Genomic DNA, 19,664 nt, shown 5'->3' on the forward strand with positions numbered 1-19,664 from the left:
CATGCCACCTGTTGACTCATGCATACTCTTTAAAAAAAATTAGAAAAACCATACCATAGCCATCTCTAATGTAATGATACATAAGACAATAAATTATAAAACAATATTAAAAACTGTACAAATGTGGTATTTCCATAAAATAGAAACTTTAACATTTACTATTTTTAAAGGATTATTTATTTTAATAAATATTATTTAAATTTGCTGTAGGGCATATGTTCTCTCCATTGAGAAAAAGAGACACAGAGGTGGGGAGAAAAGTAAGAAAGTAAGCTGCCAGGTCTGGGACTCAAACCATCGTTGGCCATGTGAGAGTCCAACACCTTAGCCATCATACCACCTGCTTGCCTCAATATTCACTGTTTTTTAAGATTATATAATCTTACAACATTTTGGAAAATTGTACAAAACACACAAAGCCCTTGGTAACTTTATTTAAGTACATTTTCTTGCCAGTTGTACTTGGTAATAACGTAAGTCAAAGCAAACAATATGTTATATCTAAAAGTATTTTTAAATACACTGTATACTAGTGATCAAAGGACTGTATTATAAAGCACAATATTATTTTTATAAATTAAATTGCTCAGAATTGAAAAGAAAAGTACCTGTGAAAAGTTTTTTTCATCATATATTGGTAGTACGCCTCAGCTTTTCTGAAAAGCAGTTTGGTGATAAGCATCAAAAATCGTATAATGTTGCTTATCCTTTCATGTATGAATTTCCATTCTCAGAATATATGTCTAGGGAATCAGCAAAGGGGATATGCAAGGAGAAAAGCTACAAGGGCTTTTATGTATTTATTAGCAACATGGGAGTAACCATAGTAGCTGATAAGTCAAATAAATTATTGCATTTATTCATCATGTTAAAATTAAATATTTTTGAAGAATATTTAATACTGGCAAGTGAAAATTTTAGTTTTAACATTACGTATGATATCTATGTTTTTAAAGGAATAGGCTAGCAGTTCTAGAAATAAACCAAATTAATATCAGTGCCTCTCTGGGTGCTAGGACTAAAATTGGTTAGGTTTTTCTTTTTAATTGATTGTTTTCAGGAGTACGTATTACTTTTATGACAGAAAATTTTAAGTTAACTTTTTAATTTTATGAGAAAATGTTGAGTCAAATACTCTGAAGTAGGTAGTTCAGTTAGTTAATGGCAAAGTTTAGACCCAAATCCAGCTCTTTACTTCCAGGTAAATTCTCTTTTCTTTTCTGTTCTAGAGATTTTTGCCTTAGGGCACTGCTAGAGAGAGTGAGAGGGAAAGTGAAAAATCAGCTGGGGATGGGGAGGGGTAGCTATGCCGCACTCTTCTTCATTCTCCTTCCTGGATCTTGGGGATGCACGTATACTCGGGATCTTGGGCACACATACGTATTTACCCAGCATGAGTTTCAAGCCACCGAGTCCAGGACTCAAACCAAGGTCAGCCACGTGGGAGTCCAGTGACATAACCTCTATGCCATTTGCTAGCCCCTAAGCTCTCTTTCTAATCTAACATCCTGGTTAATCCTCAACACCTGAAAAGGCTGGCTCTGGGGTATACAGTTGATCTTTTCATAACTACTGTATTGAATTTTATAACTATAGATGAACATCTGAGCAGATACCTGTGTGTTTTTGCAGTCCTCAAAAAGTCAGTCAACAGGTGATAGTGTCAGTTTCAGAATTCATCAAGACTTCTGAGGATATAAAAACCACCAATAGTAGTCATTTTTCATAATAAAATGGGAGATGATACAGCAAGAAAGCCCATTTTTCTTCTTTTAGAAAGAAGCAGAAAAGGGACCAGCAGTTGGTGTAATGGCTGTGTCGCTGGACTCCCACGTAGTCGACCGCGGTTTGCGTCCCAGACCGGGTGGCTTAAAAAAAAGAAAGAAGAGGAAAATATAAGACTTGAGTTATGAACTTAATATTTTAAATTCTCCAAGGTTAAAAGACACCCATAAATACAATTAACTTTACATTATTTAATAAATAATGTAGAATATTTCACAACTTGAGTTAGTAAAGATTTTTAAAAACTTTTGTATGTTTTATCAGATGCTGTTGAAAAATAGCCAGAATATTTTTCTTCTCTTCTTTATGCTTTTGGTGACAGAAAACACAATACTTTTTTTATTTTGTTTTTAAAATTAACATAATAGTGGACGTACAATGTGATTTTTGCAGTTTAAGAATGCAGTGTATAATGATTCAGTCAGGATAATCATTTTCAACCCTTTCTCGTTACTTGTGTTAGGAACTGAGTTTGTGATCTTAAATATGGTTTATCTCTTTCCTGTTATGAGAGTTCCCAATTTAGATCTTCCTTTCTGTTTATCTGTTCAGTAATTCTTTCATATTTGTTGTGGTTTTGTTGTTGTTGTTTTGGTTTTTTGCACTCATCTATGTTCTTTTTATAAATAAATACATTTTGTTCACTGCTGATAAAAATAGTTCTTCCCTTATGACTTTCTGTTTTACCTGGAGTCAGTAATTTCTTTATGTTATTATTTTTTTTTAATTTTCTATCTTCTTAGGTTTTCACTAATGCTCTCATAGACCTGATGTATCTTTGAGTCATAAACTCGTGTATTTTTCAGCATTCTATTTGCATCTTTGTTTTGTTTTGTTTTGTTTGGAGAGGTTTTAGCTATAGGGCACGTGCGTTCGCCGGACAGACAGAGAGAGACAGAGAGATAGAAAGCAAGAAATCACCCCCCAGGGGGGATGGCCACGCCGCAGTCCCTTCTCCATTCTCCTCTCGGGATCTTGGGCACGCACGAACACGCACCATCAGGTCCAGGACGCGAACCGCAGTCGACTACGTGGGAATCCAGTGACATAGCCATTACGCTAACTGCTGGTCCCTCTATTTATATGTTCATCTTGAATTCTTTTTCCCACAGTTTAGCAGCCACCTATTATAATATGAGTGGTTTTACTTTAAGTTTGACCTAGCTTGTAGTCTGAGACTTCTCTTAGCTGACAGACTAAATTGTATTTCGTTTTCCTGGTTCACTTTTTGTTTTTCAAAGTGTGTACTTTTATCTTGCTTAAACATTTTGCATCTTTCTAAAAGTGAATGGAAAGCTTTTTTTTTTTGACATTGGGTGCACGCACTTGCCAGGGAGACACAGTAAGTTATAGAGAGGGAAAGTAAGGCATCACCCCTCGGAGAGATGGCCACATAGCAGTCCCTTCTTTTCAATTCTCCCTTCAGGATTTGGGCATGCAAACACAAAGACCCAGTGTGTATTTCAAGCTACTGGGCTTGGGAATTGAACTCATCAAGTTGGTCATGTGGGATCTAGTTCCTTAAATACTAGCATGAAGTTTACTGGCCCAATGGAACATATTTTTCCCCTTTTAAGATTATTTATTTAATTTTATTTATCGTTACTATTATTTAAGTTGCTCTTAGGCACATGCACTCACCAGAGAGAAAGAGGGAAAGTGAGGAAGCAAGCTACCAGGTCCGGTACTCAAACCACCATTGGCCATGTGAAAATCCAGTCTCTTAACCACCGTGCCACCTGTTGGCTGCCGGAGCATAGTTTTTGACTGCATGCATGTCTGTAAATGCCATATTCTAACTTTACATTTGACTCGTACTATAAGTAGGTACAAAATTCCAGATAAATATTTACCCTTAGGTGTTAAAAACATTGTTCTGCCATCTTCTCACATTTCTTTGTTTTGTTTTGTTTTGTTTTGTTTTGTTTTGTTTTGTTGTCCTGTTATTTGTTGGCTTCTTACACATCTAAGACTATTGCGATTCCTTCTCTTTGAGTGATCAACCTTTTCTTTCTGGAGTTGCTAAGGCCCATCTCCCTTTCCCTGATGTTCTGAGGTTTTGCAGTGGTGTGTCCTGTTATGAGGATCTTTTTCATTTGTCAGATCAAGGACCAGTGCCTTATCACTACAGCATTTCATGTTCTTCATTTGGTAAATATTCTTGTATTGTTGCTTTGGTAACTTTCTCTTTCCTAGTTTGTGTTCTCTTTCTGGAAATTAGTTAAATCTGATATTGAGCCTGATCCTCTTGGATTGATTTTTTAATATTTTTTTCTTATGCATCTCTGACTAAAAATTCTTGCTTCAAGATATCTGCTCTATTTTCTAAACCTTATATTGCATTTTTAAAAATAATAATTTTTTTAACTTTATTTATCTACTCATTTTACTTTGACCAGAGAAGGACAGAGAGAGAGAGTAAGAAAGCAAGCCACCAGGTCTGGGACTCAAACCACGGTCGGCCATGTGGGAATCCAGCCGCCTTAACCACCATGCCACTGGCCGGCCCCTTATATTTAATTTTTAACTAATTAAAAAAAAATTTATGATGTTTTTTCTTATTTTGTAATCCTACCCCTTTAAAATAGGATCTTCTTTTTATTTTCCAAAGTAATATTGCTTTTATCTGAAGATAATAGTGATTGTTTTTGATTCTCTGCTTCTTTCCTCCCGGTTCTTCCTTAATTAGCTTTACCTCTGCTTGCATGTTGGAGGATCTCCTCATGCGTTGGGTGGTTGTTCGCACTGCAAAAAAAAAAAAAAAATGGCACCAAAAATAAGCTATTTCCATGGCTGGATGTGAGACTGGTGGGCTTTACTGTAACTAACAAAACAGAGATCCAGCCTTTTCACAGGGAGTTCCACATTGTTGGCCTCTGGAGCCTTTCACTTTCTGCTGGTCTCTTTCCTCAGCCTTCCTGGGGAACGCTGAGCCTGGCCACCCTCTGTCAGTCAGGAGGAGAATCAGGTTGGAATATGCAGATGCTTTTTCCATCCCTTTACTTTCCAGCCAACCCCCCACCATATCCCTTTTGTCCTGGAGTTTAGAGATCTGGGATTCTATTTCTGAAGAAAGTATAGTGACTTTTCTGCAGAGTTGCAGAAGGCATCCTTGCCTCAGGGAGAGGGGAGAGAAGAGGGAGTGGATCTAGGGGCCTCTCCTTGTTCAGACTTTGAACCAGTCCTGATGTTTTTCACACCCTCCTCCTCACCCATCTGCTGCCTTCAGGTTGAGTTCTCCTTGGGTTCTGCAGCGTGAACCAGTTTGCCTCTGGTCCTGGTTCTCTTCTCTGGGCATGCTGGCTCCAGCGCACCCACTCTCCTCAGTACATCAAAGTTCTTTCACCAGTTTTTACCCTCCAAACACATGATGGTCATTTCCCAACTGTCAGCTACTTTTCTTTTCTGTTATCCTTATACTTTTACAAATAGAACTTTAATTTCAGAACAGAATGGATAAGTACTTGGGTCTAAATAAAATGTGTTTTACTGAGTTGCCCTTGACATGAACAAAAATGCCAATCAAATCTTTTTCTTTTAAGAAATGGTGTGCTTTTAAAATATGTCTTTTTTTAAAAAAATATATCTGTCTTAAAATTGTCAATAACAAGTGTGAAGTTCTAATTAAGGGTTCAAATTATAATTGTAGGTAACATGTATTCAGTACCCTGAACTGTAAATTTAAATATTTGAACCAAGTCATGTGTATTGAACTTTGAGCCATAATAGGCTTATTTTCTTAGAATTTTAGTTGAATTCAGCATTGTTGCCAAATTGCCTTTATGTATAATCATATTTATAGTGGTACAGTATTGTAAATATTTTTATTTCTTTTCTGCATTTGTAAAAGCTTTAAATATTTATATTATATATTTATATATCTTACTCCCTTTTTGCTCTTTATTAATGATTTGATTTCATTTCAAAATAGTACCCAGCAAAAGGAGAACTGTCATTGAATATAACTATACTGTGAAGTTTTTGTTTAAAACCTCTGAATGCCAAGGGCTGATGTCAAAAGTTTCCAAAGATGAGATGAAACCGTACAAACCTTAATAAAATTATTATTTAATCTGAGTTTCTAAAATGAGAATATTAATTAAAGGAAATATTTTGCACATATCTCTATAATTTCATATAGCATATTTTAGAGTCTATTTGCTACCTATCAGAGAGAATTTTATTATCTCTGTCTACAGTGGCTATACTAAATTTTATGCATGAAAATTGGCCCTGTTTAAGGGTTTCAACTACTAAAAATGTCAAAGTTACCTATTACCTACCAGCCTTGTTTGTGGGCAATGTTAGAATTATCGGTAGTGTGTAAGGTATACTAAGATAGTAATCCTAGGTAGATCTCTCTTAAATTTCAAACTGAAATGTTAGTTTAGATGAACTGGGAGCGGGCATATTATTGTCAGATAAAATAGCGTGAGCATAAACATTCTTTGTGTTACTAGTTATAGCTGAGGAATTAATTAAAAAGGAACTCTTTTGTTAGTGGTAAGATTTTTGGAGACTGTATCGCTGTACAGCACTGTCCTGCTTAGTGTCAGTGGGTCTCCTTTTTGAGTGCATATCAGAGTGACCTAGAAGTTTAGTAAATAACATCCAGGTGACAAGACCCAAGCCAGACCTAGAGACTGAGAGCCTCCCATTGTGAACTCCATCTTTTCATTTTCTTTCCATAGTCTCAGGGAATTTTGGCATATATCTAGGATGAACAAATTTACTTGTGAGGGTTATTTATGTTATTTACTATAGCAAGATAGCTACATTTTATAAAATTTAGTTGTTTATAATAAAAGGTATATGAATTATGTGAACCTTGATTCCAGTATAAAAGAACTGAAACTCAGAGATGACAAGAGTAGAAAACGATGGCACCGGCCCCTAGCACAGTGGGTAAGCACCGCGCACTGTGCACGGTTAAGCACTGTTCATCGTTAAGCACTGAGCCGGGTCCTGCATGGCCAACTGTGGTTTGAATTGTGGCCATCTTGGCTCAAAAGTCACACCAGGGATGTGTGCATGTATGCCTAAAATCCTGACAGGATGGAGAAATGGAGGAAAAGGGATTGCAATGTGACCACACCCCTTTGGGAGGCATTTTGTCTCTCCTCTCTCTCTTTCTGTCTCTCTCTGGTGAGTGCACATGCCTTCCAGAAGTTAATAAATAAATAAATAAAACAGAAAAGGCAACCACTTCATGATCAGTTGAAAATTAGAATGCTTAAAACTTACTTTGGACCTACTTGGTGGCAAGTGGTCATATGCTGCTCAGGTGACGCTGCGTCCACATGAGAGAGCAAGGGCGTGGTCACCTGCTGATAGTGACTGATTGGGAAGGCTAGGGAGGAGGGACTCGTGGTGTGAGATTGTTAGGGTGCTTGTCTCCATCTCCTCTCCTTTCCTCCTTCTCGTGAGAGAAGTAAACGGGTGGGGGGAAGGAGAAAAAAAACCTGCCTTAACACTATAAATTATGATTACCAATTTATTGGTGGAATTGATTTTAAGTTGACGCTGTCACAAAATTTTCATATGAATATTATTCTTGATGTTATTTTAATGTCATTTTTGAACAAGGGAAAGGAAAGGGTTGTTTTGTACTAACTTTTAAGTACCGTTTTTATATTCAGTGTATTTGAATAGCGCATGATTTTATTTTGGAACTTGTCATTCTAGATCTGGTTACTCCTAACTAGCTTTGTGACTATCAGCTAACCAGTTAATCTTTGTGAGTCTCTGCTCCTCTTTACGACAGTATACTTATTTTCTTCTAGCTATGGAATTCTGTGAGGTTTCGATACTAGAATTAGCTGATTTAAAAGCTAGAGAAAGTGGATTCATTGCAAAGGACATTATTTCAGCCCATATATATGTGTGCTTTTAATAACTGCACACTATTGCATCATATGAATGAATATACCCTAATTTATTTAACTAGTCTCCTCACAGTGGATACTGTGATTACTGTTCGTTGTTTTCAACTACAAACAACAGATTATTGAAATTATCAAGTCAAAGATAATGTTTTGTTTTGTTTTAGAATTTTGCCATAGAGTGTGTCCTTACCAGAGAGAGAGAGGGGTAAAGTAAGAAATCACCCCCTGGTGATGACCACTCCACAGTCCTTTCTCCTTCATTGTCCTCTCAGAAGTTTGGGCATACATATACCTGGAGTGTTTTTCAAGTCACCAGGTTTGAGATTTGAACTGAGGAGCTAGCCATGTAGGATCTACTTACTGGCCCAAAGATAATTTTTTGGAGAGATTTTTGCTATAGGGTCCATGCATTTTCCAGAGAGACAGAGAAAGAGAGACGGTAAGCAGAAAATCACCCCCCGGAGGGGATGGCCACACTGTAGTTCCTTCTTCTCCATTCTCCTCTTGGAATCTTGGGCATGCATGCACATGTGCCCAGTTTAAGTTTCATGCCGTCAGGTCCAGGACTCAAACTGCAGTCATCTACAAGGGATTGAGTGACATAACCATTACCATCTGCTGGTCCCAAAAGATAATGTATTTTAAGTGTTTATTGTTACTGCCAAATAGTGCTCCAGAAACATCTCACCAATTAATTTTGCTATCAGTGGTCTATGAGAATGCCCATTTATTCTCATAAGTTACAGCTATAGGAATTACCAAAATGTGAACCTTTTTGGCAGATAGAGGAATTACATCTTTTTCATTGCATCTCGTAATTTTAATTTGTAGTTTTTCAGTTATAAATGAAATTATTTTTCTTTTTATATGTTCATGGATTATATATATTTTCCTGGTAATAAGCCATTTGTATTTATCTTTAATCTTTCTGTTGGGTATTTCATTTTATATTGATATATGTTTTTATAAATTAAGGAAGAGAGTACCTTGGTACATGTGTAGCAACTGTGTTTTTACAGTTTCTTGTGGGTCTTCCATTTTGTTTGTGGTAATATTTGTCACACTGAAGCTTAAGTGTTTATGTAATGAAATTGATCAATCTTTTCTTTCATGAAATTTGAATATGGCATCTTGCTTACAAAGGCAGCTACAAATTAGATGTGTTTCTAGTAGGGCACAGAATTTGTGGGAAATAAAAAAAAGTCTTAGGCCAGCTCTGTGGCACAGTGGTAACATACTGCTTAAGAGAACCTGATCCCCCATGGCAACCTTGGTTTGAATTTCTGCCCTGGTTAGCCTGAAAGATGCCAAGCACACATGCGCCTGCCCAAGGTCTGATGAGCTGAAGGAAGGGAAGCACCAAATGACCAGACCCTGTGGACTGGGGAGGTTTCTTCTACCTCCAGCTTTCTTTCCACCTCTTACTCTCACTCATGTATGCATGCACATACTTTCATGAATACCAAAAAAATAATAAAAATTAAAAATAAAAAGGGTCTTTTTCAGCATATTTATAGTGGATTTGACATTTACTTTAAAGGTTCTCCTGTCCTCTGCCTCTCCAGTCTTCCTTTCTGCCTTCCCTCACTTCTTTCCCTGATTTATTAATTACTTAAGGAATATTTACTAGGAGTTTTATGTTGACGGTGTTCGAACATACCTCTTTACCCAAATTGTTCATAGTATTGAATGATATCTGTGCAGCAGTTTCCCTGAAAGTGCCCTGGGCAAGGCACTTATTGATGGTTAGATAATTTGTCGAAAATAAAACAGTTCAAAAGTGCCTTTTTTCTAATTCTGTGATTTGAAATATTTTAAGTAATTTAAATGATTTATTGAATATTAACTCAATTAGAATGAAAATAATTATGCTGTGGGCAACACCTTTGCTGTGTAAATGTTTTACTGTTCATTTGTACTGTTAATTTCCTTTTGTTATCTAGGTTCACTTCGATGGGTGGAATAGTTGCTACGATTACTGGCTAGATGCAGATTCTCCTGATATCCATCCAGTGGGCTGGTGTTCAAAAACCGGACATCCTCTCCAACCTCCTTTGAGTAAGAGACACGATGATAGCTTGAAAAAATGTTTATCGTTTCTTATGTAGCATGCATAATATTATTTTTATTGCTTTCCCTCCTTTTTGTACTCTTCTTTCTACTTTACATTTTTTCTATAGAATCCTTTTTCTCCTACTACATTTTTAATTACTGTAGTTACAAAGACACGAAAGAAAATAAAAATGAATGTGTGAGAAAGTAAAGCGTACGTGATTCTCTTTTATGCAGAAGCAGACAGTTTGTCAGACTATGAGAATTTAATGTTCAGGGCCAGCGGGTGATATAGTGGTTAAGGTGCTGGACTCCACATGCCTTAACCACCACACCACCTCCTGACCCAGAGGTTTAGGAATTTTTCTTCTTCCCTGTTCTGATCCTAGACATTTAATTCTCAGTCTTTTGCTTAACTTTTTGTCTCTTCTCTCTTGTTTTGCATTTACACAGGCCCCTTAGAATTGATGGAAGCTTCAGAACATGGAGGGTGCTCAACCCCAGGCTGTAAAGGAGTTGGCCATTTTAAAAGAGCCAGGCATCTGGGTCCTCACAGGTATGGATGCTGTCCCTCACATAAGGATTTCTGCACATGAAATAGATTGTACTTGTCTCATGTATGTACAAGATAATCATTTCCATATATACTATGTATGTGAACTAATTTTAAATTCAGATCCATATGAAATGTGGTTGCCATGGTGACCCTGTAAAAATGAAAGGGTGTATCTATAGTTAAATCTTCCTGGAGAAAAATACATTCACAATTTAAAATAGATTTACTCTAGCTATTAGTCTTTTCTTGGCAATCTGACTGGTTTTATAGAAACTTGGCTTCTGTGATAGTTATTTTTGAGTTGGCCATTAATAATAAGAGAAGAGAAATCTTTTGGTAAAATATTATATGATTGGATGACTCAACAGTTTGAACAGTGAGACATGAGATTATTATAGATTAGTAGCAAAGATCACAAAAGACATGATATACATAGTCAAATATGAAAATAACTGGTCAGAAAGTGTTTTTTTTTTATTATTTTCTTACCCATAAGTGACTTTAAAAAGAAACCAAAGTTGTTCATTTGAAATTTGATATATTCCTTAGTTGGTTTGGGGATCTTTAGACCTTTAAAAATATGATTAAGTAGTAAAAAATGGGTGTGCTTTAACTGAGATTTTTAAGGCAAAACCATCACCTCCCTTCTGTATATTTTGAAATAATAATCAGTTAGTTTGTAAGTTCTAATTGCATGTTAATTAGATTGCCCAATAAGAATGATTCCCTGCTTATCTATTTTTTACACACTGTTAATGTAGGTCTTTAAAAATTCTGAAGATTGCACTATATGTTTCTCCAAGAGTTAATAGGTTTGCAAAATTGGTCTAATTGTTTTCATCTGGATATAGTTTCCGCTTTCTTTCGTCTCTGCAACCCCAAATCCTGCATATCTTCCTTTTGCAATACTCCTTCCTAATTTTTTAATAAGGTTTAGTATGCTACAGAGTATAAGGCCTGATCATAGACAGAGTGATGATTCCATTTGCAAGCACCCATTAAAAAATTCTTTTCATTGCTCATACGGCTGCAACCTCCAAGTTGTATGATTAACTTAAGCCAAGTTTAAAATATTGCATTGTAGAATTTATTGAATATTGCATAGTGGAGGCAGCTGGATTATTTTCCAGACATTCTATGAATCTAAATGCCAGAAATAATTCATACACATACTAAATTTCCATTATGTATTCAGAAATTCTTTCATCTAGCAAATGTTTTGGAGCAGCAGTTTTTTTGGGGGGAGGTAAGAACAACTAACATTTATTAAGTGTTTGCTTATTCTGGGTGAGAATTGCTCTAGATGCTTTTATATGTATTGGGTAACCCTTCAAAACTGCACTATAACATAGGAGTTGTTATTTGCCCCCAGTTTTTGATGAAGCTACCATGGCATTGGAAAGGTTTAGTCATTGCCTTACTTAACAGCTGGTAAGGGGGAGCCCAGTGTAATTCAAGTGTCTAAGCTCTTGACAACTCCCCCAGCTGCCTTCTCAAAGCACCATTCAGTGAGTTAGTCACAGACTCAAACTTCAAAGAACTTTTACGCTCATGGAACTATAAAAGCTACGTGATTTAATTAAAATGTAAGTTATAAAATACAGTTGATCCACAAGCAACACAAGATTCATTTATATGCAGATTTTTTAAATAAAATTGTAAATGTATTTTCATTATTTTCCCTTGCTCACTTGATTGTAAAATTTCAGTATATAATACATTTTAAAAAATACGTGTTGATCAGTTGTTTATGTTATTGGTAAGGCTTCCCATCAACACAGTAGGCAATAAATAAAGTTTACAAGCAGTCAAAAGGCATGATCAGATTTTCATCTGCATGGAAGAAATGGCACCCTACCCTGTACATTGTTCAAAGATCAACTCTAATAACTAGTATCAAAACTTTGGTTTCTATAAGGTGTCAAGATGTTCATTGTGCTATAGGCAATTTGCTCAAATGATGAAGTTTAGAAAAGAACCAAGAAATGTTTGGAATGTATGAATTCCGACAATATGTTGTTGGGATGCAACTGAAGACTTGAAGTTTTCATTTGGGCTCCAAGAGAAAGAAACCTCATAGCAATGTCCATCATGCCCTTAGTAGAGCTTTAGGACTGAGTGGAGAGGCTTGCAAGTTTCATGGTGCAGTTTGTGTCCCCTCCCTGATGGCTCAGCCATTTTTGAACCACCTTTCCCCAGGTGTGCAGGTGGACCTCTGAGGGTCCCTCAGCTGGCCCAGTTCCTTCTCACCAAGTTTCACTGGCTATTTCTGAGGTATTGATGCACTGTCGTACTTGTTAATAGAAAGGAGAAATTATGAGGTGCTTCATGGAAGATCTTTATGGAGAAAAGTGGTTAAAAAAAAAAAAAAAACTCGTTCAGTGTAAGTGGAACCATAATAAAGAATTACTCTTTTTCTTGAAAGGACAGGAAGAAGTACACATTATATGGCTGAAAGACAAGTATTGATAAATAGGTTCTTTTCATTTTCTTATCACATTTAGGACATAACTAGCAGGGTCTGTGCCGTGGGCAGTGCCAGTGGTTGACTCAGGCCTCTGGACGGGAGGATATGATTCACAGAGCTAGTGGGAGGGGCCAGCCTGTCCTATCTGCCCTTCTCGTCAGTCTTGGAACTGGGCTTTCTTAGACTTCCTGACGATGTTGTCCTATTTAGTACACTGAAAGCTCTTTTTCTCTGGCAGGATATTAATCTTTAACATGCACAGCCTGTTTTCCATTTTATTAGTAGACTTGTAGAATAGCTTGCTGCCTCATGGATATTCTTTGAAAGGTTCATTTCACTGGCACTTACTTTTGTCCTTGCCCAGAATGCTGTGTTTAGAAAAACATAATGAGAAAATTCTCTTTGGATTAATTTACTGAGAAACTGCATAAATCAAAACATGCATTCTTTGCTTAGATAATAAGGAAAGTTGCTCTTTTAGCAAGAATAGTCAGTTTTATGAACACATAAGTGAAAGACTGTGTTTTGACTAGCATTTATTTTTACCTTCTCCGAAGAGTATAATAGTTGAATTTGATTTAAGAACTGTTATATACAGAATATGTGTATCAACATTGAATTTTGAGAAAGTGACTTTTTGATGTTGTATTATAAATGATCAGTAAGTTGGATATGTATTATCATCTCTAGGAAGATTCAGTAGGCAGATTGCTTAATTCTGTAATAAATTTCTAGTAAGGAAACATTAATATTGGTTGTGTCATGGTGTTTTCCTTCTATGAGTTCATTCATTTAGTTCAGCAAGAAGTCAAAATGGGAAAAGATCAAAAGAGAACTACAGTTACATAAAAGTACATAGTCTATATAGCTAGTGCCTTCAGACGTGAATCTTTTCTATGTAAGATGTGATCTTAGAGAAATTAAACAAGAAAAGACAAAACAGAGAGTGTTGCCCACAACTCCTAAGGATACCTATGGTCCATGAAATGTTTTAAGAAATGCTAACTCCAGGAGCCAAAGTGCAGTGATGAAATGTGACACTCCGTGAGGCTGACCTACAGGGGAGGCTAATGGTTTGAGAAGAGACCTCACTGAGTATGGCAGGCCTGAGTATGCCCATGATTCGGGCCTTGCTGAAGGTGAGGGTGGATCACAATGTCAAGATCCTGTTGGAGGTGCTGTCATTGCTCTCGTGTGTCTGTTTTTCTCTCTCAGTCTCTCTGACTCATGGAAATAAACTTAGAAAAGAACGAACTGAATATGTACCTGTAAACTGTAGACATTCTATTGATTTACCATCTATCCATCCACTGAACAAACCCCATGGGCACCTGCTTTGTGCCACATACCAGGTGAGGTGGGCTGTGCAGTGGAGAGGGGCTCTGCTTCTAAGGCGGCTAGTCTAGGTGAGACAGATTGTGATAGAACAGCATTTGGAAAGTAGCAGTAGGAAGCAGAAGCCTTTATAATTGAAGCCCATTATAGATTCTTTAATGTTCATGTTTGCTGATGTCCTTTTACACCGTAGGGTTAAAGTGAATTTTTCTTCTCCTTTTAAATAACAATAATTAGTAGGCATTTTAGATGATGTTCTTTGTGCCAGACCCTGTTCTAAGGACTTATATGTGTGATCTCATTTAGTTCTCACAGCCACTCTGTGAATTAGGCCCTATTTGAACCCCTTTTTTACAGGTGAGGAGACAGATTTGGAATGATTAAGGGAGTGCCCAAGAACATACACTGGCAGAACCAGGATTCAGCCCAGGCCTAGAGAGTTCTTAAGTCGCTATTTGGCTTGCTGGCTTGGCTGGCTGACTGGTTTGTTTGTTTGTTTGTTTTAATGCTAGAGAATATGAGAGAGAAAAAAAGAAGCACCACACAATGAGGCCTGGTCATCCTGCAATCCCCCTTACTCCAATTCTCTATCTGCTCAGGATCCCAGGCACATGTATGCATACCCAGCATGAAACCTGTGGAGCCAGGACTCAAACCGTGGTTGTCCAAATGGGATCCTGCATCCTCTGGGTAGTGCCCAATACTTGCGGTATTGGGCTGGTCTTTAATACTAACCCCCCCCACCATTTCATTTATTCACAAAATATCTTAATCTAACTACTTTCAATAGCAAATTCAGCTGGTATATACCTATCTGTGAACACATGTCTGACTTTAGGCATGAAACTCTGAGTGGAAAAGTATATATATAGTAGCACCTGGCTGATGCTATATAGCTTACTGTGGTTATTAAATAGGTATTTTTAAATTTTTTTTTTAATTTCAAGAAAAGTAGTTTTAGCTTTAGTAAATCAAAATAAAACAAATGCTAAGAGAGCTTTGCTTAAAACTTAAAGCCAGGAAACAGGTTAGAATTAGGCACTCCTGTAAGGCACAGTGGCCTGATAGAGCCTGCCTCACATATCATTACTGGTTTTTGTCAGGGTGGAGTGTGAAAATGATTATGTGAGTACTTAGAAAAATGGAGATGTTGCCTAATTTTTTAAATAAATATCTTTACAGTTAAATGAGTTTTTATGGTGACAGTACATTAGGTAGTCCCTTCACCTTACCAAGGGAGCTGGGCCCATCTTTCCTAGGAAAGACAGCCTTCTCAGAGGGACCTGTGCTGCAAGTATCTGTATAGATAGCTGATACAGAATAATTTGCTGGTGGAATAGGCTGCACCCTAATAAAGTCCTTATTGTAGAGAACAGTGATAATCTTAGTGACTATCCCTGTGCTCTCTGAGGAACTGCATAGCAGCAGAGGGGTATATGTATGTATGCATGTGTGTACCCATGACAGAATACATACAGGTTATGTGACAAGCTGGTCTTCTAAAATTTTGTTCTAGAAACTTAGAGAAATTAGAAATGCTTAAGCCTAGGGACCAGCAGTTAGCATAATGGCTATGTCGCTGGACTCCCATGTAGTCAATCGCGGTTCGAGTCCTGGACCCAGTGGCTTAAACTCATGCTGGGTGTGTGTACGTGCGTGCCCAAGATCCCGAGAGGAGAATGGAGAAGAGATTCTGGTGTGGCCATCCCCCCTGGGGGGTAATTTCTCGCTTTCTGTCTCTCTGTCTCTGTCCGTCTCTCTGGAGAGTGCATTACCCCATAGCCAAAACCTCTTTAAAAAAATTATTATTTTACCAAGCTCTATGATCTCACGCTGATACTTAACCTTTCTGTGCCAGGGCTTCTATTTGAAAAATGGGCAACAATAGTATCCGCTCAATGGAAGTGGCATGATAAATACAGGGCTAGTTTATGTAAAGGGCTTAGAATAGTGCCTGACACAGTTAAGTGCACGGTGCATGTTCGCCATGTGCCATATAGAAGGCAGGCGACAGCGTCTTACTCAAAGGTGGTACTGGCAGGTTGATTTTTTTTAAGTCTTTATTTCTTCCATGAGCAATAGAGACTCACAGAAAAAGAACATTTCTATCAGGGTCTACCCCTTGCCTCCGCCAGCCCCAAATTGTGGGCACACACATGCCTGGTGTATTCAGGGAGGTCTCTGGATGTGAACCTAGAACTTCCTATGTGGGTCAGCCTCGGGTTTTACTGCTGCACCACCATCTGGTCCCTAAATGACTGCTTTGAGGGCTGCAGTTATTTCTCTCTACTTTAGGTTGCGAGTTTGAAATTTCTCTCTGTCCCTGGCAATCTATTTCTTCCAAAAAAATAACTATAAGATGAGGTGTTTTGACAGGACGTCTTATTTTGGTCAGCAGTCTTGCTTTTTTCTCAGCTGTCCAGGTTTACACATGGTGATCTGGAGAGACCTTTCTCCTTCATTTATTCAACAAATAGGTGAAGGCGTTGCCCTCATAGAGTTGATAATATAGGTTGTCCGCACTGTAAGTATAACTACAGCTCTCTGTTGAAGACTCAGCTCATTGAAGAAGCCTGCCTGTCTTCCCAGCATGGGAGGTGGTTAGGGTTCTGAATAGGACCTCTCAATTTCTTCCATTTATCCATGTCCAATACAATTCCAAGGTAAATGTACAAGTAGTTATTCAATAGTCATGAAGCCAGGTATTCAGTGATGAGTAAAGCACAATGATGGTTATGATGTTCCAGAGATAACAGTATATATGTTTGTTAGAAGAAGTGGGAAAAAACAAACAAACAAACAAACAAAAACAACTTTGGATTTTTTTTCTGCAATCACAAAATTCAGATAGATAAATTTGCAATAAAAATATGCACTATGAGGAACAAAGAACAGAATGGGTTCAAAGATAACTGGGATCTGAGGCTGTGTTAATATATTTCCTTTGTCTGAGACAGAATCAGGAGCAGCAGGAGGAGCTAGTTATGTTTTTTATCTTTCTCTTTGGCAGGGAGAGGGTAGGGGTGGAAGGAAGAAGGAGCAGGATTCCTTAAAAATGATCATTTTGTTTTAAACATGTTTGATTTTTTTTTTTGTGATGTGACCCAAGGGCATCTGAATAGAAATGTGCAGCAGACCTTTGAAATCAAGATCAATGTTAGGTGGGGTGCCACCTCCCTTAAGGGAATGGACCCTCTTCCCTTTCTCAGGCCTTTGGCAGTTGTACTAGAAGCAGAAGACCTAAATGTACCCAGTCAGATGCCACCATCGGGGTTTTCTGTCTTGAGACGTAATGTGAAGGCAAGTCAGACTCTGTGTTTGCAGCCTCCATGGCACTGGGGAGTAGGTCAGGGGCTGAGAGTGACTGGGGCCTGAGGACGGTGACAGGAGCGCTGGACCCCAACAGCAGCATCCTGTGCAGACCATTTCTGGGAGGGTGTGCTGATTGTACCTTTCCTCCTCCCCATGCCTGATTTTCTAGCCTTCCTAGGGAAGTATCAGATGCTCTTTCCAGAAGTTTGTTTTGTTCTGTTTTCCTGATCAAGTGAGGTGGAATTGCTTTTGGTCACTTGTATCCATGAACTTGGATTAGTACAAGGATCACCTGGAGGATCCCCTGAAGGATTAGAAGGACTGTGTTTGAAAGAGACCCCACCGTTTGTGGTGGATTTCCCTTCACATTATTATCAAATGAACAGAATGAGACAATACGGGATGCCTGTGCTCAGTGCGATGAATAAGATAGTGTGGTCCTTTCTCTGAGCTGTTTCATTGCTGCGTGACCTTGGGCAAGCAGCATCTCTGTTGGGTGTCTAATAAGCATCCCGCAATTCCTGGTTTTGCCCCCAGATTTACTCCCTAGCCATTTTCATCTCCTAGAAAACAATTTTTAGAATGACATCTCTGTTACCACCCACTTCTTTTTTTGTTTTCTTTTTTTGAAGAGGTTTTTGCCATAGGGCGTGTGCGCTCACCAGACAGACAGAGAGACAGAAAGTGAGAAATCACCCCCTAGATGGGATGGCCATGCCGAAATCCCTCCTCCATTCTCCTCTCGGGATCTTGGGCATGCATGCACACGCGCCCTGCATGAATTTAAGCCACCGGGTCTGGGACTCGAACTGTGGTCGACTACGTGGGAGTCCAGTGGCATAGCCATTACGCTAACTGCTGGTCCCACCACCCAGTTATTCAAACCCAAAACCTAAAGTTTATCTTGCCTGCCTTTCTGTCGTGTCCCATCTTCCATCTATTTGCAGATCCTCTTGGGATCACCGGAGATAGTGTGACTGTCCTATTTCTTTTTTTCTCCATTTCCACCTCACAAATCCAAGTCACCCTGTCTTTACTCCTAAGTGACTTTTCTCGTCCTGTCCCCTTGAAATCTTTTCTTCGCAAAGCATCCAGAGTGCTCCTTTTATATAGTTGGTCAGACCTTCTTGTTCCCTTATCTGAAGGTCCTCCAGAAGCTTTAGATCCAACCCAAACTAAAAATAGAAATTCCTAACTGTGGCGCCTCGGCCTTCCATGATCTCTCCCCAACCTGCTTTTCTGTCATCCAGCTGCCCTTGCCGCCACACTCTAACTAACCTGGTCTTCCTTTCCATCAAACATGCCAAGCTTTTCTGTGTTTATTTCGCTCCTCCCACTTTTGGAATGCCGTTCCCTTAAGGACTGACCTCAGTCTTCTTCCTGACCTTTCGGGAGGCCTTCCTCACCACTCTGTCGCAGCAGCCTCACGTCTCCTCTGACATGACATTGTATTTTCTTCTTCATGGCACTGATGACCAAGCAGAATCATCTGACTTATTTATTCGAGTAATTGCGTATTGTCCATCCCACTGTCAGTTCCAGGTGACCAGTGCTTGTCTCTTTATTAACCACTGTGTTTTCAGTGCGTTGACAGGTAATCAACCCTTAACTAGATACTTGATAAATACTTGTTGAACAGATGAATGAATGATTAAAGACCAAACTTCCATAATCATTTTTAGCCTTAATTTGTCACATAAAATACCTTCCTCTTAGGGTGTTAAGATTAAATAAAACATTACATGTGAAGCAATTAGCACAGTGTTTGATATATACTAAGTGCTCCATAAATGTCACTGGCTACAGGTTTTGTTATTATTGCTAGGTAAACTTCACATAAATTTATGTCAGCACATAGTCAGATGTTACTTACTTTCTTCTTTGGCATAAATACTTGTCTACAGTAGAATGAGGTTAAAGAAAATAAAGGTTTTTACTTTTAAGATGTCTGTGGTAAATTTTGTAAGCTATCATCAGAATCACTTGGGAGCATTTTCAGACTCTTCCCTTTTCTCCTGTCCCCAGGAAGTATCAGATTCCATTGATAGAAGGTCGATAATGCACTGATGAAAAATTTTCCCTTGATGACTCTCAAGATTCTGTTACCTAAATTGAAGAAAAGAGTACATACGATTCAAGTATAATTTACCTAACATCCAAGCCATTTCTGGATTTAAGAAAGCATCCCCCAAAACGAGGAAGTTAAGCAGTTAGAGAGTGTAGTGTTTATTGGGGGCCTGAGACAGAGAGGTTGCTCGGTAGTTCTGGAGAT

At 38.2% G+C, this 19,664-nt stretch overlaps 1 protein-coding gene across 1 annotated transcript in view; it reads left to right on the forward strand.

Moving 5' to 3' along the window:
* L3MBTL3 (L3MBTL histone methyl-lysine binding protein 3) overlaps window positions 1–19,664 on the forward strand; it is a 139,636-nt gene that overhangs the window by 77,703 nt on the left and 42,269 nt on the right. Inside the window, exons 17-18 of the mRNA XM_006144270.2 lie at window positions 9,614–9,728; window positions 10,176–10,278. Coding sequence (XP_006144332.1) covers window positions 9,614–9,728; window positions 10,176–10,278 — 218 coding nt within the window. The remainder of the gene's footprint in view (window positions 1–9,613; window positions 9,729–10,175; window positions 10,279–19,664) is intronic.

Source organism: Tupaia chinensis, unplaced genomic scaffold, assembly GCF_000334495.1.
Source record: "Tupaia chinensis unplaced genomic scaffold, TupChi_1.0 Scaffold000117_2, whole genome shotgun sequence".
Taxonomy (NCBI): Eukaryota; Metazoa; Chordata; class Mammalia; order Scandentia; family Tupaiidae; genus Tupaia; species Tupaia belangeri.